Raw genomic sequence first — 25,000 nt, forward strand, 5'->3', positions numbered from 1 at the left:
CTTTAATATGTTTAATAACAGCACAAGAAATTTGGATAAATTTTTTTTTATTATTTATTGCTTAATGCCCCCCCCCCCCCCCCAAAAAAAAAAAAAAGATTCACATTCTTTTTCTTACCCCTGTAAGGACCAGCTGTGACAGTGGGGCTAAAGTGTTGATTGCAGTGGCTTTAGATACAGGATACATTTCTGCTCGCACTGATTTCATTCCTGTTTTGAGCTTTTAAAGGAGAATTGTCTAAACTGATGTCAGAGCAGTAGCTCAGGCTCAAACCTCCATCCTAACAGGTGTGACAGTAGTTCTGGAAAACACAGGAGATTAATTATGGAAGCACGGCTCATGTGCAGCTCCGTTTTCATTCAATTCTCAGGTGATGAACTGAAGACTTAATAGCTGTGTTTCCAGCCTCAGTCCTGCTTGGTGTGTAGCTCAGTCTGTCAGTCTCAGCTGGATGGGGTTCAGAGTGAATTAAACTGTTTTATTTCAGATATAAGAGCAATGATATCTATTGATGACGATATCAGTAAAGCTGTAAGAAGCTGTTTTGAAGCTCACAGCACGGTGATGAAGCTCAGTGTTGTCCATAGTGAATGTTACATATACACTAGATCTGATGTGAAAACCTTAACAGGAGGCAAACGGGAAAAATGCAACCTATTAACATGACCGCACTAAAAAATAATGATAAAAAAATCATTAGTTTAAATGCAGACACAGACCATAATCTCCTGTAACCATGGTGATCCTGTTTCCAGGTGATATAAATAAACAAAAAGAATATAATTGTTCTGATCTGTTATTATTTCTCAACTTTCAGGCACTTTGATGTGGGGCTGTACAGATGGCTCATCAGGTATGTGGGGGTGTGGGGTGTGTGTGTGATGTAATATGATGATGTAATGTGATGATGTAATATGATGATGTAATCTCCCTGTTTGTCTGTTTCTTTCTCACGTAAATTACACAATAAAAATTCCCTTAAGTTACCCCATGCTAATTCCTTGTCTCTGTACTAATGCCCTATGCTAGTGCTCTGTTTTGTATCAATTCCCCCTTCTCCATTAATGTCCACCTATTCTAATGGCTCTCCCCCATGTTAATGTACCCCCCCAATCCACGCCTACACCATTCGCACCACCCCACACCCCCCAAAACTCTGACACTGATATGGACTGAGCAGAAGAGCAGGATTAGCTCAGGGTTCATCCACTGGCAGTACTTCAAATCTGCATGTGTTTAGTGAGAGGAAGACGATCGAGTGGCCAACTGGAGTCACGCCAGTGTGTGTGTGTGTGTGTGTGTGTGTGTGTGTGTGTGTGTGTGTGTGTGTGTGTGAGAATATGCACATATGAAATAAAGCTATAAAGAGCTACACACATCTCTGTTTGTGTCCTATATATTAAAATAGAATTTATTAAAACATATAAATGAGTGCAAGAGCAAATATTGTGAAAATATTCGATGGACACCATGAAGCTGTCTCACTCTCCCAGAGAGCACTCCATCATTCCCACCTGTCTCACTCTCCCAGAGAGCACTCCATCATTCCCACCTGTCTCACTCTCCCAAAGAGCACTCCATCATTCCCACCTGTCTCACTCTCCCAGAGAGCACTCCATCATTCCCACCTGTCTCACTCTCCCAGAGAGCACTCCATCATTCCCACCTGTCTCACTCTCCCAAAGAGCACTCCATCATTCCCACCTGTCTCACTCTCCCAGAGAGCACTCCATCATTCCCATCTGTCTCACTCTCCCAAAGAGCACTCCATCATTCCCACCTGTCTCACTCTCCCAAAGAGCACTCCATCATTCCCACCTGTCTCACTCTCCCAGAGAGCACTCCATCATTCCCACCTGTCTCACTCTCCCAGAGAGCACTCCATCATTCCCACCTGTCTCACTCTCAGTAAAAGCTCTTCATCACTCTCCTCATCTTCAGATCTCAATGATTGAAGAACACAGATTATTTTGCTTTATCTCCGTCTCTTACTGCTTCTGAATAAGATGTGTGGAGGAGAGCAGTGACCTCATCTGCATATTCATACTGTGTGTGTGTGTGTGTGTGTGTGTGTGTGTGTGTGTGTGTGTGTGTGTGTGTGTGTGTGTGTGTCTGTTAAATTGCATTTGGAGTGGTGTTAATGAGCTTTTAAATGGACTGTAATTGTGGGAGTTCAGAAAGTGGAGGTGTGTGAGAGGTTCCTGAGTCACCAACACTTATACACACACACACACACACACACACACACACACACACACACACACACACACACACACACACACAAACACACACACTTCTGGATTGGCATGAATGTAGAATCAAATTGTGGCCAAAGCATGTTGTATGTTAACGGTGTAATGGTAAGTGGTATCTCAGTGGTTAGGGTACTGGACTACTGATTGGGAGATTGTGAGTTTGAGTCCCAGGACCACAAAGCTACCTGCTGGGCACTTAAGTATGATGTTGGTCTGTATAAGGAAGTCTGCCAAATGCTATAAATGTCAGTCTAACAAAAGTGTTTGTCGAGGGTGTGTATGTTCAACGATCAAAGCCTTCTGAGCCTCAGTTAATTGCAGTGTGGCGTGGGCTCTATTGCGGTGTGTCGTGGGCTCTATTGCGGTGTGTCGTGGGCTCTATTGCAGTGTGTCGTGGGCTCTATTGCAGTGTGTCGTGGGCTCTATTGCAGTGTGTCGTGGGCTCTATTGCAGTGTGTCGTGGGCTCTATTGCAGTGTGTCGTGGGCTCTATTGCAGTGTGTCGTGGGCTCTATTGCAGTGTGTCGTGGGCTCTATTGCAGTGTGTCGTGGGCTCTATTGCAGTGTCGTGGGCTCTATTGTAGTGTGTCGTGCGCTCTATTGCGGTGTGTCGTGCGCTCTATTGCGGTGTGTCGTGGGCTCTATTGCGGTGTGGCGTGGGCTCTATTGCAGTGTGTCGTGGGCTCTATCGCAGTGTGTCGTGGGCTCTATCGCAGTGTGTCGTGGGCTCTATCGCAGTGTGTCGTGGGCTCTATCGCAGTGTGTCGTGGGCTCTATCGCAGTGTGTCGTGGGCTCTATCGCAGTGTGTCGTGGGCTCTATCGCAGTGTGTCGTGGGCTCTATCGCAGTGTGTCGTGGGCTCTATTGCAGTGTGTCGTGGGCTCTATTGCAGTGTGTCGTGGGCTCTATCGCAGTGTGTCGTGGGCTCTATCGCAGTGTAGCGTGGGCTCTATTGCAGTGTGTCGTGGGCTCTATTGCAGTGTGCCGTGGGCTCTATCGCAGTGTAGCGTGGGCTCTATCGCAGTGTGTCGTGGGCTCTATCGCAGTGTGTCGTGGGCTCTATCGCAGTGTGTCGTGGGCTCTATTGCAGTGTGTCGTGGGCTCTATTGCAGTGTGTCGTGGGCTCTATTGCAGTGTTTCCCAGAGTGCACTGACATTTGGCCTTGTTTTGAAACAGTTTTCTGGTCAGTAGGAGACAGCAGCACCAAGTTGTGTATAGCAGCCAGCTTGGAGAACCAGGTGGAACCGTTTTAATAAGGACCTGCAGTTCAGTAGTTCTGTATTTAAACATCTCTGTCCTGATGTTCCTGTGACCTCTGTCCAGGGCCACAGAATTTTTTTGGGGTCTTTGGGGTTCCTGAATGCCTCAAATATGCCCCTTTCCCACCGAGGCAGTTTGACTGCAGTTTCGGAGCCTAATTTAGAACCAGTTCTTTCTTTTCCGACAGCCAAAGCACCGGGTCTGAACCAGGAAAAGTGGTTCTTAAATAGCACCAAAACGTCGCTGGTGTAGACTTAAGAACCGCTTGTGTCAGGGGCTGTGGGCGGGGCTAGGGGCGGGGCTACTGTTTGATAATGTACCTTAAGTTTACTAATGTTTAATACACTTTTACTTTCCAAAAACGATACTTCACCAGATGTGAAGTATCGTTACTCTTTGCTAAGTACCTAGCCATTTGTTTATGCCATTATTAACTGCATATGACCTTTATTCTTTTTTGGATTATTGCTGTTTGGATTTTGGCCCATGTCAGTTTTGTTTGCTATGCTGTTGTCTTACTGTGTTTTTACTCTTTGCCTGTTTCTCTACGACCCGGAACCTCACTTATTGTTCTGGTTTTGTTGATACTTTATTCATTAAAAGTCCCTTCCTGCACTGCACATGGTTCTGCAGCCTCATTCTTACAGGAGACTTCACCACAAGCCAATCCATCCAATTCATAATGCCCTGCTCAGTCAGCCGCAAGACTTTCCTCTAAAAGTGTGTTACATATAAATTTTCTTTTCAATCCACAACCAGACACTGTGACAGTGCTAACAAGTATGCATTCCTGATGATGATGCTCACCGGTAGAGCTCTGGATTGGGCAGCAGCTGTCTGTTCTCACAACTGTTCCAAAATGTAGTATTTGAGTATCCTGCTGTTGGCTCATACAACGTCTCTGTTCAGATCCCTCAGCTTTACTAAGGCTGTCACTCTGCTGCGGATTATGCAGTTAAGTTTCATATATTGGCTCCCCAGAGTGGATGGAACAACCTGCCATTGAAAGTCGTATTTTGAGAAGGCCTCTACAACACGGTCCAACTCACCTGTGGGGATTAAAATACCACCCTGGCATACAGTAAATAACGCTGACTGTGCATTGAACTTGATCCATAACTGGCCCCCACACACTCGGACACTACCGGACCCCCTGACCCCTGGAGCACCTGAACCCATGCAAATTGGCTGAACTCATGTTTATCTTCAGGAATGACAACATAGCTTATGCCTCCAGCTGAGCTTCTATTGTGACCAGGCTGGATATTAATGAGCATTCTCCAAGTCATGCAAACTGGTACTGCTAAAGGGCCTTCTCAGGTCTATACTGCCAAGGAATTGTTCAGGCACATGTTCATACCAGAGGACTCCGGGGTCAGTTCACGTCATGTGTCTGGAGGGCCTTCTGTGAGAAACAAATCAGCATGAATATCTCTTTAAGCTACAATCCCCAATGAAATGGTCAGGCAGTGTGACTAAATCAAGAACTCTGCTGTTACACGTAGACGTACTGGAGCCAAGATCATCAGAGCTGTAGCGAGCTCCTCCCATGGGCAGAGAATGCTCAGAACTCCCTCACCCAAGCATCTTCTGGCCTCACACAATTTTAATGCATCCTTGTATGCCAGCCGCCTCTGTTGCCGTGGTCCAGGGAGGAGTCAGATGACCCAGACGTGGTCACTTGGTTTTAACAGAGTAAAAAGGTTTGAGAGCTTTCTTGTCCACAGCCAGGGCCTGCAGGAGATGCCCGCACAGACAGGACCATCCTGGACAGGTATATAGGCATATTAAAGGCAAATCAACCCAATAACCAACTGTTTACAGCTACTCCTACCCTGTTTTTGATATTTTGAGTTTCTGGAGAAAGGTGTAAAGTTCTGCATGGACCAGAAATGAATGCAACTAGAATTTAAAATATGAATAAAATTCAGCTGCAAAGAAGAAAGTGAATGGTGAAAAATCCAAGAATGGACCAAATATCGGAGAGCAACTCAAAGTACTCTGATTATTCAGCATGTTATGTGTTCCACCCCCATGTTAATGTTGTGTCTTTAATACGTACACACGGTGACGTGACACTCTGTTTAAACTGTGTTGTACACTCAGAAAATGTGTGTGTATTCAGGTATGTGTACATTCCTTTGGGAGGTTCTCAGCATGGGCTTTTCCATAAGCTTATCTCCATGGCGATGACGTTCAGCTTTGTGTGTTTGTGGCACGGTTGCCATGACTACCTGCAGTGCTGGGCCCTGCTCAACTGTGTGTGTGTGATATTAGAGAACAGCATCACACACTTTCTCTGCTGGCCTCCTCTTCATTCTGCCATTGTGAGTACACACAGGCCACAGTGCGAGTGTGTGTGTGTGTGTGTGCGAGTGAGTGTGTGTGTGTGTGTGTGTGTGTGTGTGCGAGTGTGTGTGTGTGTGTGCGAGTGTGTGTGTGTGTGTGTGTGTGTGTGCGAGTGTGTGTGTGTGTGCGAGTGTGTGTGTGTGTGTGTGTGCGAGTGTGTGTGTGTACGAGTGTGTGTGTGTGTGCGCAAGTGTGTGTGTGTAAAATTCTGAGCACAAACCTAGTTTAGAATACATTAATGCAGATTTTTTATAATAACCTCTCTCCTGCTCTTGTTCTTTCTTGCTGTCTCTCTCTACTACCCTCCACCCCTCCCCCACCCCCACTTACAGACATGTTCTCTGTCGCCGTCCATGAGGAGGCGTGGCCTTGCGCTTATCTCTGCTTTTTCCACGGCTATGTTAATTCTGTCGAATCTGGTTTTTCTGGGAGGAATTCACATTGGCCGTGTGTATTGGGAGAGGGTTTTTATGCAAGGTATGTCAATAACACACACACACACACACACACACACACACACACACACACACACACACACGCACAAAAGCTCAGTTAAATTAATTCAACACTTTGTCAAAAAGCAGCTTTACAGAAATCTGTAAATTCACTATAAGAATTTATAAATATGTCCTTAATGAGTGAGTCAAAGTTGACAGTGATTATAAAATATCCAGCAGTCTCATGGGCTGCAGTTGTGCCCAGCCCTGTAGGCCCACCGGTGGTACGCCGCCTCCGCTGTGGTGTTGACAGACAACTGGCCACAGCGTATTAACATTTCTTGCTTTAAGGTGGTGTAATCACTGGCATCATCGTCGCTCAGAGTGAAATCATCATCCTCAGAGAAATGGGGCCAGAATCTGGGCCCAGTTCTCTTCAGGCCGCTCCTCCTGCAGCGTGAACGTTAGCAAGGTGCTGTGATCTCTGTGGTGGTGGCGTGCATGCATTGGGCCAGCTCCTGGGACATGGCTTGCTGCAGTAGACTGGCTTCCAGTGGTGGCTGCTGTGTTAATGCCCACATCCCCCACCAGTGTGGCTACTTAGAGGGCTGAACATAGTCTGGGGTGAGCATTAGTTTCTCTGCACCTTGCCACCATGCGCTCTCCGCACCTTGCCACCATGCGCTCTCCGCACCTTGCCACCATGCACTCTCCGGCTGTCCAGAACAAACATGGTGCTCAAGCCTTGCTGTCTATTCATCACCATCGCTGCAGTAGCAGGAGGAGCGTGAAAATGCTGATGAAAGGCGGCGCTGCTTCCGCTGCCATCACAAGTGCTATACGTTATATTTCAGCCTTAATTAAAGGCAGCAAATTACAGATAATACAATTAAAAATGCTAAAATGTGCCCACGCTACTTAATGGGACAAAAGCTAAACTGTAGATACACCAGTAGAGCTCTTCTTACCCCCTTCAGTTTAAGTATGTGTGTGTGTGTGTGTGTGTGTGTGTGTGTGTGTGTGTGTGTGTGTGTGTGTGTGTGTGTGTGTGTGTCAGAGGGGGTCAGGACATTCTTAAGTGTCTGTTGTCATGACAAAACACACATTAAGTTGCCAATAACATTGTGAAAAAGCTGAAGGGCAATCAGAAATTGAGAATGTCTGTCTCTCTCTCTCCCCCCCTCTCCCTTCCTCCCTCCCTCCCTCCCTCCCTCCCTCCCTCCCTCTCTTCCCCAGGCTGGTCCTCCATAGCACTTCCTGTGCTTGGGTGTCTGTACTGTTTTGCACAGGTTGGACTGGAGATGGACAGAAAGAAGACATGAAGATTGTAAATTTTAGCTCATTTTGACTGAGACCACTGTGGTGCAGTGCGACAGGTGGAGTGTGTGTGGAGTTTGGGTGTATGTGTGTGTGGTGGGAGTGGGCGGGGGGGGGGGTGGTGGAGTGGAGTGGGTGCTGATTCTTCTTGTGCTTAAATGGATTTATGCATTTACTGCTGTTATTTATTCATGTTTATATGGTTTATAAAAACACTCGTATCTGATCATTTATAAAGGTCAAAATTTCAAATGCAACTAATTATTATTTTAATAATTCCTTGTTATCAGACCTTCAGTACTCAGTGACAACAGGAGCTGCTTCTTTGTGCATAAATAAACTTTTTTTATGCTGCGTGCATGCGTGCCTGTGTGTGTGTGTGTGTTTGTGTGTGTGTGTGTGTGTGTGTGTGTGTGTGTGTGCGTGTGTGTGTGTTTGTGTGTGTGTGTGTGTGTACGCGTGTGTGCGCGTGTGTGCATGTGTGTGCGCGTGTGTGTTCCTGTGTGTGGGTGCCTGCATGCGTGTGTGCGTGCATATGTGTGTGTGTGTGTGTGTGTGTTTGTGTGCGCGCGCGTGTGTGTGTGTGTGTGTGTGTGTGCGTGCGCGTGCGCGTGTGTGCATGTGTGTGCGCGTGTGTGTTCCTGTGTGTGGGTGCGTGCATGCGTGTGTGCGTGCATATGTGTGTGTGTGTGTGTGTGTGAGTGTGTTTTATTCCTGATCACACACTCTCATCTTTCTCAGATCTGCTGCCAGGTTTTTATCCAATTGTTCCTTTTTTTCCTTTTGCTCCTTCTCTCTCTCTCTCTCTCTCTCTCTCTCTCTCTCACACACACACACACACACACACACATATACACACATTTTTGTGTCTCTGTCTCTGGGCCTCTGTCTGTCTGTCTGTCTATCTTTGAATATTTTTGTCTGCAAATTCAATTCAAGAGAGCTTTAGTGAAATGTTTCCTGCCAAATTATTTCCAAAAATGTTTTTGTAAATGAACAAATTATAACAGTACCTGCTGCATACAACACACACACGACACACACACACAACACAGACACACACGACACACACACGACACACACACAACACACACACACGACACACACAACACACACACAACACACACGACACACACACAACACACACACACACACGACACACACACCTCACGCAGAACATCACAGAAACACAGATGAAAGTAAATCGAGCAACATAAAACATTTACCCCATTTTTGACCGATAGTGAATTTAAATCCTGCTGCAGTTCTGTCTGACCTCACGGCCTTGAGTGAAGTATTTTCTCTTTTGGTGCTAAGTTTTTATACTACAATTATTGTTCAGAGTTAGACTTGTCAAGCAGCCAGGTTCTCTCTCTGTCTGCACAATGCCAAAGGGGAAGAGATGTTTGGTATCTACCCAGCTTTGTGGACTGTTTATTTTGATCCATTTTTGGTTTTATTCAAATCATCCTTTATATATATATATATATGTGTGTGTGTGTGTGTGTGTGTGTGTGTGTGTGTGAGTGAGTGAGTGAATGTGTGTGTGTGAGTGGCTGTAAGCAGTTGAAGGTGGGTGGTAATGAGTGGGATGCCATGAGAGAGATGTTTCTCACCAGCATGGGGTTCCATGGTGCTTGAGAGTGGAGAGCAGGTGAAGGACATGCTGTTGTCTGTGGGAGAGTCGGTCAGGTGTGAGAGCAACTGCTCCGTCTCATACATGGAAAAAACAGTGGCAGAGCTCTTGAAAGGATTGTCATCAATACAGTGATAAAACATGGTTCAATTCTCCTTGTCTGCCCCTGCAATACGGGGAACACAAAACACTCGAGCTGGAGTGAAATCCCTGACACACTGGAGTCAGAGACGGTTGACTATCCTCTTACTGTAAGAATAGTGTAAGCAGTAGACCCCATGTTTTACCAGATGGCAGGAGAGTGAAGAGTGTGTGAGGGGTGTGTGGGGTTAGGAGTATGTGTGTGGGGTGTGTGGGATTAGGAGTATGTGTGTGGGGTGTGTGGGGTTAGGAGTATGTGTGAGGGGTTAGGAGTATGTGTGAGGGGTGTTTGGGTTTAGGAGTATGTGTGAGGGGTTAGGAGTATGTGTGAGGGGTGTGTGGGGTTAGGAGTATGTGTGTGGGGTTAGGAGTATGTGTGAGGGGTTAGGAGTATGTGTGAGGGGTGTGTGGGGTTAGGAGTATGTGTGAGGGGTTAGGAGTATGTGTGAGGGGTGTGTGGGGTTAGGAGTATGTGTGAGGGGTTAGGAGTATGTGTGTGGGGTTAGGAGTATGTGTGAGGGGTTAGGAGTATGTGTGTGGGGTGAGGAGTATGTGAGACGGGTGTGTGGGGTGAGGAGTATGTGTGACGGGTGTGTGGGGTTAGGAGTATGTGTGACGGGTGTGTGGGGTTAGGAGTATGTGTGAGGGGTGTGTGGGGTTAGGAGTATGTGTGTGGGGTGTGTGGGGTTAGGAGTATGTGTGAGGGGTTAGGAGTATGTGTGTGGGGTGTGTGGGGTTAGGAGTATGTGTGAGGGGTGTGGGTTAGGATGTATGTGTTGAGGGTTAGGGTATGTGTGATGGTGTGGGGTTTAGGATATGTGTGAGTTGTGTGTGGGGTTTAGGGAGTATGGTGTGAGGGTGTGTGGGGTTAGGAGTTAGTGTGTTGGGTGAGGGGTTAGGAGTATGTGTGAGGGGTGTGTGGGGTTAGGAGTATGTGTGAGGGGTGTGTGGGGTTAGGAGTATGTGTGAGGGGTGTGTGGGGTTAGGAGTATGTGTGAGGGGTGTGTGGGGTTAGGAGTATGTGTGAGGGGTGTGTGGGGTCATTGTGATGCAGAATGTTCTCCAAAGCCTACCAATATAAAGCCTAACCTGTCATGTCACATTAACACTCTGGTTCAGCAGCGTCTGTTCCACCTCAGGCGCTTAAGGGACCTTCTACACTTACACCATTGCAAGCATCCTGACAGGAAGCAGAACAGTCTAACAAACAGGACAGACGAGTTCCCCAGAGGGTGGTGTGGGCAGCCGAACGTACCAGCCACACTGAGCTTCCTGCCCTGGAGTCTATCTACAGCAAGCCAGGAAGATCATGAAGATCATGAAGGTCATGAAGGTCAGCCATCCCAACAATGGACTTTTTTTCTGCTGCAGTCGGGAAAGTGTTTCCGTTCCCTGAAGGCAAACACCGAGAGAACGAGGAGGAGCTTCTTCCCACAGGCCGTCCGAGCCCTCGACCGACAGGAGGTGTCTATGGACTCACACATGACATTACTGTCTCAGACGGACACGTTGCACACTGCACACATCACTTTGGGACTCTTTACACTGGTCACTTTACATTACTTTGTACATTATCATGTATATAACCATAGATCTAAATTATATATAACACTCATCCACATTCCACCTCATTCACTGCAATTACACAGATCTGTTTTTATTTTTTATTTATATTTATTGTATCTTTTATATCTAGATTCATAGATCTATGTTTAATTTTCCTCTATCTTTCTTATGCTTCTACATTTTTACATTTTCTTGTACTTCTCACTATAAGTAAAACACATTTCATTATGACATACCATGTATGTTTATGTATGTTTATGTATGTTTATGTATGTGACAAATAAAATGTGAATTTGAATACAAATTTTTTATCACAATAAATAATATTTAATGTTTTTTTAAATCTACAGAAGCTTGAATGCATTTGACATTTGTGTGTGTGTCTGTTAGAGATTAGTTATAGAATTTATCTTTATTCAGAACTTGTCAAGCTGTGTGTGTGTGTGTGTGTGTGTGTGTGTCTGCACTGGTATTGAAGCTTGGGACTCTGAGAATGAAACTGTGCAGCAATGAAAAGCAGAACTGAGTTTAAACCACAATCTACCATAATTCTGGTCGTGTTCTGTGGACAGATTTGCTCTGAATGTGTTTAGGAGCAGAACGGCAACAAGAAAATACACCACACACCAGAATCCTCCATTACAGTGTTCCACCACTGAGCTACAAAGCATTATCTAGTTAATGTTTATAGATGACAGGAAGCCATGTGAACTTCAACATGTCTGTGACATCGCTAAGAAAAGGACTTTGGGCTTTATAACATAACTGAGGACGTAGTGTATGTGACATCACAGACAAAGTGAGTGTGGTCATGTGGACTAAAAGTGATTTACACTGAAGATTTCGGGTGACTGACTGCTACATCAGCATTACATCTCCACTGCTAATCGTATTAAAAAAATAAAGTGTTTGGTTCAAATTTAAGAAGCATTTATTTAGTAAAAATGCAATTTTCTCATCAATAATGTTAATAATGTCTGGTATTCCTCTCATTACAGAGACTTTCACTTCTTCTGTGAGTGAACCTTGCTTCCTTTAGGAGAAGATGTCCTCTGTGTCCGATTCGGGTGATGCGGGACGTGAAATGTCAAATAACGGAGGAGTGTGTGTTGTTGAAGCGTGTCTGTCGCGAAGCAGCTGCAAAACTTCACATAAGTGTGACTCGAGTGCTCTAATGCGGTTTCCGAGTGATGTTAACTCGATCCTAAGCTCAGCACGCAGATCGAGCAGCGCACTGTGAAGTGCATATTCAGGGATGGGCGGGACAGTGACCGGTGGATTTTTGTCCAGTTGACTGACCAAACTTCGGTCTGTAGGTGTTCCAGTTCCACCCCCTTCATCCAGCCTCAGGTCACTCTTGGTAAAGCCACTATCATAAGAGTCTGTCTTTTTCAGATTCCCGGGCTCAGGTGATTTGCAGCCACATTCAGGAAGAGTTTCCATTGACTCAGCTTTAGCTACATTGGCCCATCTTTCTGGTTTAGCCCTGCTCTCCCTGAATCTTGCCCAACCCCGAGCGCCACGGCACTCTGATGCCTGGAAAATTCCAAGCGCATTAGGTGCTTGCAGTTTTTCCCGGTCTGAGGCTTTCCGCACATGACTAGGCCTGGAACTTGAGGGAGTGGGCGTGGCCGGGCTCTCGGTGACCGTTACAATGCTAGTGGTGGCCACAGGGTCAGGTGTGATGATGTCTTTGTGGGCCTGGCCCTTCTCAACATCCAGCTCATCATGACTGATCCGTTCTGCAGCTATTCGTGCCTCTTTTTGTTGCCTAAATCGCTGGAACAAACGACGCACTGGATGATCAGGGGGTAGGTCAAGTGGTGCCTCATTCTTCCTCTTCCGCCGCTCCTCTTCCTCATGCTTCACATCACTGATCTTCCTAAACACAATCTGGGAAAACCACACACACACACACAAAATTCCTCAATAGTGTATTATTTAACACAATTACAAAAGACACATTAGAAAAGCTAACTCTGTGGACATTTTTTAAAATATTAAATAGCAACTGCAGTTTTTATAGATTTATCAGTTTACTTTGATAAACAATAACAATAAATCTAGTGAACCTGGCAGGAGTGAAAACACATTAAAAGTAGCTGCACATCTGATCCACATGGGCATTTACATTTTACATTTCTGGCATTTATCCTGAGTGACTTACACTTTATTTCAGTTTATACACCTGAGCAATTAAGGGTTAAGGCCTTATTGGTCCTGGGATTAGAATTTGTGTACTTCTGATCAGTAGTCCAACACCTTACCACTAGGCGGTTACTTAGCTGCTGAAAAAAATGGTAGGACATTCTCAAATTCTGATGCAAGAACACTGCTGTAGATCACTGCAGAGGAGCAGCTACCCCAAACACCAAGAACATAGATCATAGCATGGTCCTCTCACCTGGACAGGAGGACTTAGCAGGGCCTTTCTGGGAAAATCTCTGTGTTTAGATTTCTTGCAAGTTAAAGGTAAATATGGTTTATAAAAACCTAGTGTTGTTTTCTTTAGCAAAAAGGTTTTTTTTTTTAAAAAACTGCAAACTAAATTTAGATGATAAACCAGAATGAAGCTCATTGAAGAGTTCTGCACCATGCCATCACTGCCAATGCTTTTATTTCCTGCAATATCGTAATGTGCATAGAACATTGAGGTAGAGGATCCAAGTGCAGGTAAAGGTTTTATTTAATCAAAAACACAAAGTAATCCAGGAAAAGGCAGAGACAATATGAGACGAGAAACAGGAACACCGGCAACAAACAACAAGGGAAACACTCAGGGTTAAATACTTACAGGGAACCAATGACAAATGAGAACAGGAACACATGACTAACAACAACCACTGAGAACATGACACATACACAAGGCAAGAGAACACGAGGGCGAGGGAAGCAAGACACAAAAAACAGGTTACAAAATAAATGACATGAAATTCAGAACACAAGACAAAACACAAAACCAATGTTACATAATTCCCCCTCGATGGGCAGCTCCTGATGCCCTTAAAAGAGTCTGTGAGGGTGTTGGAAAGGTGGAGGGGGGTGAGATGGAGGGATAGTCCCATAAAGTGGGACTGGAGCTGGATCCTTGTCCTAGATGATGGAACAGTGGTGGACCTAGACCATGGGGCAATGGATCGTGGTACAATGGGGGACCTGGACCATGAAGCATTGGTAGAAGTGGGAGGTGGAGCCGAAGGTCCTGGTTCGATGGTGGTCCCAGATTATGTAGCATTGGAGGACCTGTGCCATGAAGCAGAAGGTCCTAGTGCAGTGGTGGACCTAGATTATGGAGCACTGGAGGACCTAGGCCATGTAGTAAAAGGTCCTGGTGCAGTGGTGGTCCCAAATTATGGAAGCAGAAGGTCCTGGTGCAATGGTAGACTTAGATTGTAGAGCTCTGGCCGAACAGGTGACCAAGGCAAAGCAAAAGGTTCATGAACGACCTCCATTTTTACAGTATGGCATAAGTGCACAACCTCCATGGTCGCATCTTGGCAGACAGGAAACTCAGGAACAACCTCTGTGGTTGCAGCTTGGCAGACGGGAATCTCAATAAGGACCTCCATGGTCGCATCTTGGCAGCTGTGAAATGCAGGAACGACCTCCGTGGTAAAATCGCGGCAGGTGTTAAACTCAGGAAGACCTCCGTGGTTGCATCATGGCAGATGGGAAAGTAGGGATTGACCTCCGTGGTTGCATCATGGCAGGCCAGCTCTTTGTGTGGAAGTGGCCTTTGATTCTTGAGCTGATTAACAATATTTGGCCCAAACACACCAAATGGCCATCACAGCAACATGAAATGTAGTTATTGGTAAGACCAGGCTATGGCACAGCAGCCATCCTGGCTGAGGGCTCTTGCACAGAGGCCATTTTGTGGCTAGGCTCAGAAGTGGTGGCCATGTTGTGAGCAGGTACTGACCTGGCAGGCATGACGTGAGCAGGCGCTGACCCGGCAGGCATGACGTGAGCAGGCGCTGACCCGGCAGGCATGACTTGAGCAGGCGCTGACCCGGCAGGCATGACTTGAGCAGGCGCTGACCCGGCGGGCATGACTTGAGCAGGCGCTGACCCGGCAGGCATGACGTGAGCAGGCGCTGACCCGGCGGGCATGGCTTGAGCAGGCGCTGACCCGGCGGGCATGACTTGAGCAGGCGCTGACCCGGCAGGCATGACTTGAGCAGGCGCTGACCCGGCAGGCATGACTTGAGCAGGCGCTGACCCGGCAGGCATGGCTTGAGCAGGCACTGACCTGGCAGGCATGACTTGAACAGCCATCTACCCAGCATGGCATGACGTGAGGCATGAGGTGAGCAGGGACTGGTGTAAGGCATGACATGAGCAGGCACTGGCGTGTTAGGCATGATGTGAGCAGGCTTTGGCATGGCAGGCTTGATGTGTTCCTCCTCTGTGACACCCACAATGAAAATAGATCCACTTAACCTCAAAGCAAAGTGTATGTTTTGTCCTAGAATCCAGTGTGGAGTACGTGATGGCATTAACTGTGAAATTTCACTTGACAAACCATATCGGAAAATGTCATTGAGAGCAGAGTCATTAAATTTTACCTTATAACAGGGTTCAGAGAATTCCTCTACAAAATCCTCTGACTCCCCTGATGAAGGCGTAAAATCCTCACCGCTGGATCCATAGCATGGTTGGTCGTTCTGTAACGTGCACAGAACGATGAGGCAGAGGATCCACGTGCAGGTAAAGATTTTACTTAAACAAAAACACAAAGTAATCCAGGCAAGGAAAAGACAAACCGGGACGAGGAACTGGAACACACGTAACAGCCATAAAGGACAACCACTACTCAGGGTTAAATACATACAGGGAACCGATGACAAATACATAATGACAAACACATGAATAGACTTTTTGTAACCTACTGTATGTTAAAAATATATTTATATGAAATCACCAATTGGGGATTTTTACAGAACTTGTTTTATTCACTTATTGAAATATTTTCTTTTAAGACTTTTATTTTTGGTTTAAGGAATGCCTAAAGAAAGCATTTGGCTTCATCTGCTAAATTTGATTTATGTGAACAGAAATTAGAGGCTGTTTTTGTGCTGCCATGATCAGAGCCTTGAAGGTGCTTGGTCTTTAACAGTATTTTCTCAGGGCTAATTGATGCACATGGGGGGTAAAGGCCAACTAGTCCGATTCCACAGAAGAGCTACTGTAACACAAAAGTAAATGCTATATCTGATAGAAAGGAGCAAGATCACACAGAGTATCACAGCATGTTGCACATTGAGCTGCGTAGCTGCAGAGTGTCAGAATGACCATTTTAACTCATGTACACCACCCAAAGCTCCTGACCATGGACCAAGAACTGGACCCATGGAGCAATCATGTGGAGGCTGTGTTTGTGTCTCTGATCTGGGGAAAAGGGTGAACCGGTACAGCATGGTTATGATCTGGGCAATATTCTGCTGGAAATCCTTGAGTCCTAGAGTTCATGTGGATGTTAATTCTGACATATACCACCTGTTGCAGACCAAGTCAGGAGACAAATAATGGAAGTGTCTCATTTAAAATGACAAAGAGATAGATCATACGGTAAGGTACTTTAGTGTCATTGTATACAATACAACGATATTTACATTGGAACTCTCAGACAGCAACAAGGGCATCTAAACATAAAACTATAAAGGAATTTAAATTAAGAGGTTTAAAAAAGAGAATGTTTTAGAATAAACAGAATACACTGTAAAAAAATATAAAAAATCGCACATAATTGTAATGACTTGGTTATTTGAATGAATTATTGAGATATATGTTTGGTACTAATTGTCTTAAGAGAGTAGCAGCAAAGGACAGGACTTTACTCATTAACAGTTGAAGGAGAAAGGAGTAAAAGCTATAGCGTCTATAGTGTGGTGTGATCAGCTAAGAGCATCATTCAAACGGAGCTCCCTGACCAGCAGTCCATCTACAGCAAGCGAAGCTGGACCAAGGCCAGGAAGACAGTGAAGAAACTCAGCCATACAAACAATGGACTCTTCTTTCTGCTGTGGTCGGAGAAGTGTTTCCGCTTCCTAAAGACTAACACAGAGAGAATGAGGAGGAGCTTCTTCGCACAGGCAATTCAGGCCCTTAAACAGTTGGACATCAAGAACTAAGCAACAATCAGACTTGTTTGTCACCGCACTCACACACACGCAATCTTCTCTTAGCATGGCTATGAGCCAAAATCTTTAAGCTAGCGGTTATTAAACCTTATTAAAAAACCTGACCTCGATCCAAGCCAGCTGTCCAACTATAGGCCAACATCAAACCTCCCCTTTATCCCCAAGATCCTAGAAAGTTTGTAGCTCAGCAGTTATGTTCAGACCTACATAGGAATAATAGACATGTAATGTATCAGTCAGGATTTCGGCCTCATCATGGCACAGATACAGCGCTGGTTAAAGTGGTAAATGTCCTGTTACTGGTCTCTGATCAGGGTTGTGTCTCTTTACTGGTGTTACTGGATCTTAGTGCAGCTTTTGATACCATTGACTTGATAGTACTACTTGATAGGCTAGAACGTGTTGGTGTTAAAGGGACAGCTCTCTCCTGGATCAGGTCTTATTTGAAAGATCGCTATCAGTTAAATGGTGACTACTCAAAAGGTAATGTTTGGTGTTCCACAAGGTTCTGTTTTAGGCTCATTGCTTTTCTCCCTATATATACTGCCCCTTGGTGCAATTATTCGGAATCATGGTATTAGCTTCCACAGTTACACTGATGACACACAGCTGTATGTTTCAGCTCAGTCAGATGTGAGACACCACATTAATAAGACTGAAGATTGTGTGAAGGACATCAGACAGTGGACACTTACTAACTTCCTCCTGTTTAACTCTGACACACAGAAGTTCTTGTACCAGGACCACAGACACACAGAAGATCTTGTACCAGGACCACAGACAGTCAGAAGTAAGCTTTCTGATTACAGAGTAACTCTGGATGGTCTTTCTATTACATCATGTGCAGCAGTGATTGTTGGAAGCTCACATACATATCACAAGATCATAAGATCAAGGTTGTACTATTATAAACTTGCAGAAATGACATTATTTACATTTACATTATTTCCTGTCCAGTGTCACTCAAATGAGGATGAGGTTCCCTTCTGAGCCTGGGTCCTCTCAAGGTTTCTTCCTCATATCATCTCAGGGAGATTTTCCTTGCCACCGTAACCTCTGGCATGCTCATTAGGGGTAGGGCTATATATTATTTATTTATTATTTATATTATATATAATATTTTTTATTTAATTTTAAACTTCAAATGTATGTATTCATTTATTTATTTTAATATTTTTTTTTTAATTATTATTACCCTATTATATATATTTATTTATTTTTTTCTCTTCTGTGTATATACTTCTGTAAAGCTGCTTTGAGACAATGTGAATTTACAATGTGAGTTAGTGAGCTTTACAGAATATACTGACTCGTCGAGGCAAGGACTCACGCAACGCCTCTAAAGGTGGCTATGGGATCTGGCACCAATATGTTTGCAGCAGCTAATTAAAGTCTTGTAAATTGAAAGTTGTAGCTGCCCCCCCCCCCCCCAACCCCCAGTAGATCAATCACTGCTCTACAATTATTTACAAATAAATTGAAATATAATTCACATACAACATTCTATTTGTCATACATAAACCATACAGAGTATGACATGCCATTGAGGACCAGAAAAGAAACGTAAACACGATACTCATTTGTGCAACCAGCTTCAGAAACTTTCTGACACCAACACACAATACACCGGATTTATGCAATCTCATTACCCTCCTGACTGCTGTTCACACTGATTCTTTAGTAAGTTGCTTTACATAGCCAAACACACACACACACACACACACACACACACACACACACACACACACACACACACACACACACACACTGGTTATTGTATACTGGTTAATCCTGCCAGAATTCTCCTACCTCCATATGCCTGTGATCAGCATGAGGCTTTACTGCAGCCTAACACACACTGCAGCCTAACACACACTGCAGTAAACACACACTGCAGTAAACACACACTGTGCCAGTTTTCAGAACAGATAATAACAATATTTTCTTCTTCATCATTTGGTGTGTAAAGTAGTGTATTTTATTCACTTAAAGGGTCTGAAGAAAGATCTATAAGAAATTACAAATGTCTGTACAGTTAACAAGTAAATATCTCTCACCAAACCTCTTCCATACACACACCAGCACCTTTATTTACTCGACTCTATACACCCTTGAGATGGCCTTTATACACAATTAAATTCACAGAACACTAATGTATGGCTATAACACTAATGATTCAGTGACAAGTCATCTAATATATTTCATCTAATAACTGACTTGAATCTGGATACATCTGAGGACTCAGAGGCTGACTCCAGGCTGACTGAGACTTGACTCTGCTGCTTCCACTTTAAGAAGCCCACAACCAGCTCATTGGTTTGCTGATGTTCAGATCGAGACAGTTAGCTCTGATTACACAACTGGATTTTCTGTTTATACAGTTCACAGATGTAGATCAGGAAGGAATGATTTATAATCCCACTCTCAGGGTTTAATAATGATTTATAATCAAATTCCATTTATTTGTATAGCGCTTTTAAACAATTCCCATTGTCTCAAAGCAGCTTTACAGAGGTATAGAAACAGAAGAAAGAAAAAGAATATAAAAATGTATAATAAGAAGAAAAATACGAATACAAATATAAATAAATGAATACATACAATTAAAGATTAAATTTAAAACACTATATATCTATCCCTATCCCTAATGAGCAAGCTGGAGGCTACGGCGGCAAGGAAAAACTCCCTGAGATGATATGAGGACGAAACCTTGAGAGGACCCAGGCTCATTTGGGTAACACTTCTTCTTCTACCGCTTATCCGGGGCCGGGTCACGGGGGCAGCAGTCTAAGCAGGGATGCCCAGACTTCCCTCTCCCCAGACACTTCCTCCAGCTCTTCCGGGGGAATACCGAGGCATTCCCAGGCCAGCCGAGAGACATAGTCCCTCCAGCGTGTCCTAGGTCTTCCCCGGGGCCTCCTCCCGGTTGGACATGCCCGGAACACCTCCCCAGGGAGGCGTCCAGGAGGCATCCGAAACAGATGCCCGAGCCACCTCAGCTGACCCCTCTCAATGTGGAGGAGCAGCAGCTCTACTCAGAGCTCCTCCCGAGTGACCGAGCTCCTCACCCTCTCTCTAAGGGAGCGCCCAGCCACCCTACGGAGGAAACTCATTTCGGTCGCCTGTATCCGGGATCTCGTCCTTTCGGTCATGACCCAAAGTTCATGACCATAGGTGAGGGTAGGAACGTAGATCGACCGATAAATAGAAAGCTTCGCCTTGTGGCTCAGCTCTTTCTTCACCACAACAGATCGGTATATCGACCGCATCACTGCAGAAGATACACCAATCCGCCTGTCGATCTCCTCTCCATCCTTCCCTCACTCGTAAACGAGACCCCAAGATACTTAAACTCCTCCACTTGAGGCAGGAGCTCTCCACCAACCTGAAGGGGGCAAGCCACCCTTTTCCGGCTGAGAACCATGGCCTCGGACTTGGAGGTGCTGATTCTCATCCCCGCCGCTTCACACTCGGCTTCAAACCGTCCCCGTGCACGCTGAAGGTCCTGGTTTGAGGAAGCCAGCAGGACAACATCATCTGCAAAAAGCAGAGACGAAATCCTGTGGTCCCAAACCGGACTCCCTCCGGCCCCATACTGCGCCTAGAAATCCTGTCCATATAAATAATGAACAGGACCGGTGACAAAGGGCAGCCCTGCCGGAGTCCAACATGCACCGGGAACAAGTCTGACTTACTGCCGGCAATGCGAACCAAACTCCTGCTCCGGTCATATAGGGACCGGACAGCCCTTAACAGAGGGCCCCGGACCCCATACTCCCAGAGCACCCCCCACAGGTCACCACGAGGGACACAGTCGAAAGCCTTCTCCAAATCCACAAAACACATGTGAACTGGTTGGGCAAACTCCCATGAACCCTCCAGCAACCTGGCGAGGGTATAGAGATGATCCAGTGTTCCACGACCGGGACGAAACCCGCATTGTTCCTCCTGAATCCGCGGTTCGACTATCGGCCGAATTCTCCTCTCCAGTACCCTGGCATAGACTTTTCCGGGGAGGCTGAGGAGTGTGATCACCCTATAGTTGGAACACACCCCCCGGTTCCCCTTCTTAAACAGAGGGACCACCACCCCAGTCTGCCAGTCCAGAGGCACTGTCCCCAACCTCCATGCGATGTTGCAGAGGCGTGTCAACCAAGACAGCCCCACAACATCCAGAGACTTGAGGTACTCAGGGTGGATCTCATCAGGGTGGATCTCAACCGATAGTCCTTCTCCATGGCCTCACCGAACTCCTCCCAGACCCGAGTTTTTGCCTCCGTAACCACCCAAGCTGAAGCTCGCTTGGCCCTTCGGTACCTATCAGCTGCCTCCGAAGTCCCCTGAGCCAACCAGGCTCGATAGGACTCCTTCTTCAGCTTGACGGCATCCCTTACTTCTGGGGTCCACCATCGTGTTCGGGGATTGCCACCACGACAGGCACCATAGACCTTACGGCCACAGCTCCGAGCGGCCGCGTCGACAATGGAGGTGGAGAACATTGTCCACTCGGACTCAATGTCTCCACCCTCCCTCGGGATCTGATTGAAGCTCTGCTGGTGGGAGTTGAAGATCTCTCTGACCGGAGACTCTGTCAAACGTTCCCAGCAGACCCTCACAGTACGTTTGGGTCTGCCAAGTCTGTCCAACTTCCTCCCCGCCATCGGATCCAACTCCCCACCAGGTGGTGATCAGTTGACAGCTCCGACCCTCTCTTTACCCGAGTGTGAAACAACCAGATGAAACAACCACAAAGTCGATCATTGACTTCCGACCTAGGGTGTCCTGGTGCCATGTGTACTGATGGACACCCTTATGCTTGAACATGGTGTTCGTTATGGACAAACTGTGACTAGCATAGAAGTCCAATAACAGAACACCACTCGGTTCAGGTCAGGGGGGGCCGTTCCTCCCAATCACGCCCCTCCAGGTGTCACTGTCACTGCCCACGTGAGCGTTGAAGTCCCCCAGTAGAACGACGGAGTCCCCGGTCGGAGCACTTTCCAGCACCCCTTCCAGACACGCTAAGAAGGTCGGGTACTCTACACTGCCATTTGGCCCATAAGCACAAATAACCATGAGAGACCTATCCCCGACCCGAAGGAGCAGGGAAACGACCCTCTCGTTCACCGGGGTGAACTCCAACACATGGTTGCTGAGCTGGGGGGCTATGAGCAAGCCCACACCAGCCCGCCGCCTCTCACCATGGGCAACTCCAGAGTAGTAGAGAGTCCAGCCTCTCTCAAGGAGTTGGATTCCAGAGCCCAAGCTGTGCGACATTTGACAGGAAATAATGTAAATGTAAATAATGTCCTTTATACAACAATTTATAATAGTGGTTACTAAAAGGTTATTAAAACACATTTTCTGACTGATTATAGTTTATATTTTAGGAAACAGTCTCCATATTATGAACCCTGGGTGACAGCTCAATGTAGCTAGCAGCCTGTCGGATTAGCCTGCATAACTAAACCTGTTCTTAAACTATGTGCTCTGCTGCAGGAAACGCAGCACCTTGCCAACTGGGATGGACACCGTCCACTCTCAGCATTAGTCTACTACAAGTGTTAACAAAAAAAATGTCATGGTGTCCGTCATGCTGACCATCGTCACATTACACACATTCATCACCTTCATGATATAACGTCAACACTGACACACACTCTTGTTTAATCAGATTAAACCCTGGCTCTGTTTCTGCACCACATTTAGCACACAGATGACCAACACACCCATTTTCTACAAAGTCTCACAGTTGTATAGAGAACATCTCTGTATGTGTAGTTTTACAATTTCCTTTCATTGGAACTAAGAGTCCAAGTGACGTCAGTCTGCACGAAGCACCAGCCTGAGCTCATTACACCACATGGAGCATTAATATAAAATTCATTTGTGACTAAATCCACATTACAATCCAAAATAACACACATACCTTTTGTTTTTCTTAAACTGTGTGTGTGTGTGTGTGTGTGTGTGTGTGTGTGTGTGTGTGTGTGTGTGTGTGTGAGTGAGAGAGAGAGAGAGAGAGAGTGAGAGAGAGAGAGAGAGAGAGAGAGAGAGAGTGAGAGAGAGAGACAGAGAGAGAGAGTTAGAGAGAGAGACAGAGAGAGAGGGGGGGGGACAATGTGAGAGAGAGAGAGAGCGGGAGAGAGAGGGGGGGGACAATGAGAGAGAGAGAGAGAGAGAGAGAGAAAATGACATTCTGCTCTCAGAATAGCAGCAGATTGAGAGTTTTTGTGCTGTGATTGATGATGTTACAGCTACAAGCTCCTTATTAATCGGACATCCTGCTGCACAACATCAACACCACAACACTGCATCAACACCACAACACTGCATCAACACCACGACACTGCATCAACACCACGACACTGCACCAACACCACGACACTGCACCAACACCACGACACTGCACCAACACCACGACACTGCACCAACACCACAACACTGCATCAACACCACAACACTGCACCAACACCACAACACTGCACCAACACCACAACACTGCACCAACACCACAACACTGCACCAACACCACAACACTGCATTAACACCACAACACTGCACCAACACCACAACACTGCACCAACACCACAACACTGCACCAACACCACAACACTGCATCAACACCACAACACAACATCAACACCACAACACAACATCAACACCACAACACTGCATTAACACCACAACACTGCATTAACACCACAACACTGCATCAACACCACAACACTGCATCAACACCACAACACTGCATTAACACCACAACACTGCACCAACACCACAACACAACATCAACACCACAACACTGAATCAACACCACAACACTGCACCAACACCACAACACAACATCAACACCACAACACTGCATCAACACCACAACACTGCATCAACACCACAACACTGCATCAACACCACAACACTGCACCAACACCACAACACAACATCAACACCACAACACTGCATCAACACCACAACACTGCACCAACACCACAACACTGCACCAACACCACAACACAACATCAACACCACAACACTGCACCAACACCACAACACTGCACCAACACCACAACACTGCATCAACACCACAACACTGCATTAACACGTCTTCCTTACAACTTCTCTACTGTGGGATTTCTGTGTGTATGTGATACTCACTCGTTTACGGAGGTTGTAGGTCAGCAGCAGGTTGCGTGAGAAGTGGTTGGAAAACGGTGTGTAAAACTCCAGAACTTTATGAAGAGCATCACGTTTAATCACATGCAGGTCACAATATGTTAGTGCTCGCACATTAGCACATGACTGTGCTAATGACACCTCCTTCCAGAACACATCTCCAAACACGTCGCCTTTTCCTACACACACACACATATATGTGCACATGTACACACACAATCATATGTGTTGTATAATCATGTGTCTGTCTGTCTGTCTGAACCTGTCTGTCTGTCTGTACCTGCCTGTCTGTCTGTCTGTACCTGTCTGTCTGTACCTGTCTGTCTGTCTGTCTGTCTGTACCTGTCTGTCTGTCTGTACCTGTCTGTCTGTCTGTACCTGTCTGTCTGAACCTGTCTGTCTGTACCTGTCTGTCTGTCTGTCTGTACCTGTCTGTCTGTCTGTGTCAATTTGTCTGTATCTTTTTATCAAACTGTCCATTTCATCTCACTTTCCACTTAGATTAGAGAGCAAATTCATTATTCGGCTAGACCTTTACTATGCAGAAAAAAATCACACACACACACAGACACACAGACACACACACACACACGCACACACACACATACACACACACACACACACACACACACACACACACACACACACACACACACACACACACACACACACACACACACACACAGATAATGAGCCCAGGCTGTAGATGATTTGCATGTCAG

General features: G+C 45.9%; 2 protein-coding genes across 9 annotated transcripts in view; one reads left to right on the top strand and one right to left on the bottom strand.

Moving 5' to 3' along the window:
* hhat (hedgehog acyltransferase) overlaps positions 1 to 7,979 on the top strand; it is a 20,033-nt gene extending 12,054 nt beyond the window's left edge. For 2 of the 4 annotated variants that reach the window (XR_007144492.1, XR_007144491.1), the window contains exons 9-13: positions 819 to 854; positions 5,642 to 5,843; positions 6,198 to 6,342; positions 6,654 to 6,926; positions 7,539 to 7,979. Coding sequence is in view for 1 of the 4 variants with exons in the window: in XM_027176647.2 (XP_027032448.2) it covers positions 819 to 854; positions 5,642 to 5,843; positions 6,198 to 6,342; positions 7,539 to 7,624 (469 nt within the window). In the remaining 3 variants the exon portion in view is untranslated. The remainder of the gene's footprint in view (positions 1 to 818; positions 855 to 5,641; positions 5,844 to 6,197; positions 6,343 to 6,653; positions 6,927 to 7,538) is intronic. The other 2 variants (XR_007144493.1, XM_027176647.2) reach the window with 2 other exon arrangements.
* Positions 7,980 to 11,353: 3,374 nt separating this feature from the next.
* Positions 11,354 to 25,000, bottom strand: part of kcnh1a (potassium voltage-gated channel, subfamily H (eag-related), member 1a) — a 49,062-nt gene continuing 35,415 nt past the window's right edge. For 2 of the 5 annotated variants that reach the window (XM_027176636.2, XM_047821290.1), the window contains 2 exons: positions 24,261 to 24,457; positions 11,356 to 12,855 (listed from right to left, as the gene is read on the bottom strand). In XM_027176636.2, the coding sequence (XP_027032437.2) occupies positions 11,998 to 12,855; positions 24,261 to 24,457 (1,055 nt within the window). In that variant the 3' untranslated portion in view covers positions 11,356 to 11,997. Of the gene's footprint in view, positions 12,856 to 24,260; positions 24,458 to 25,000 lie in introns of all 5 variants that reach the window. The other 3 variants (XM_027176637.2, XM_027176639.2, XM_027176640.2) reach the window with 3 other exon arrangements.

The sequence above is a fragment of the Tachysurus fulvidraco genome, chromosome 12 (genome assembly GCF_022655615.1).
Source record: "Tachysurus fulvidraco isolate hzauxx_2018 chromosome 12, HZAU_PFXX_2.0, whole genome shotgun sequence".
In the NCBI taxonomy this organism is placed as follows: Eukaryota; Metazoa; Chordata; class Actinopteri; order Siluriformes; family Bagridae; genus Tachysurus; species Tachysurus fulvidraco.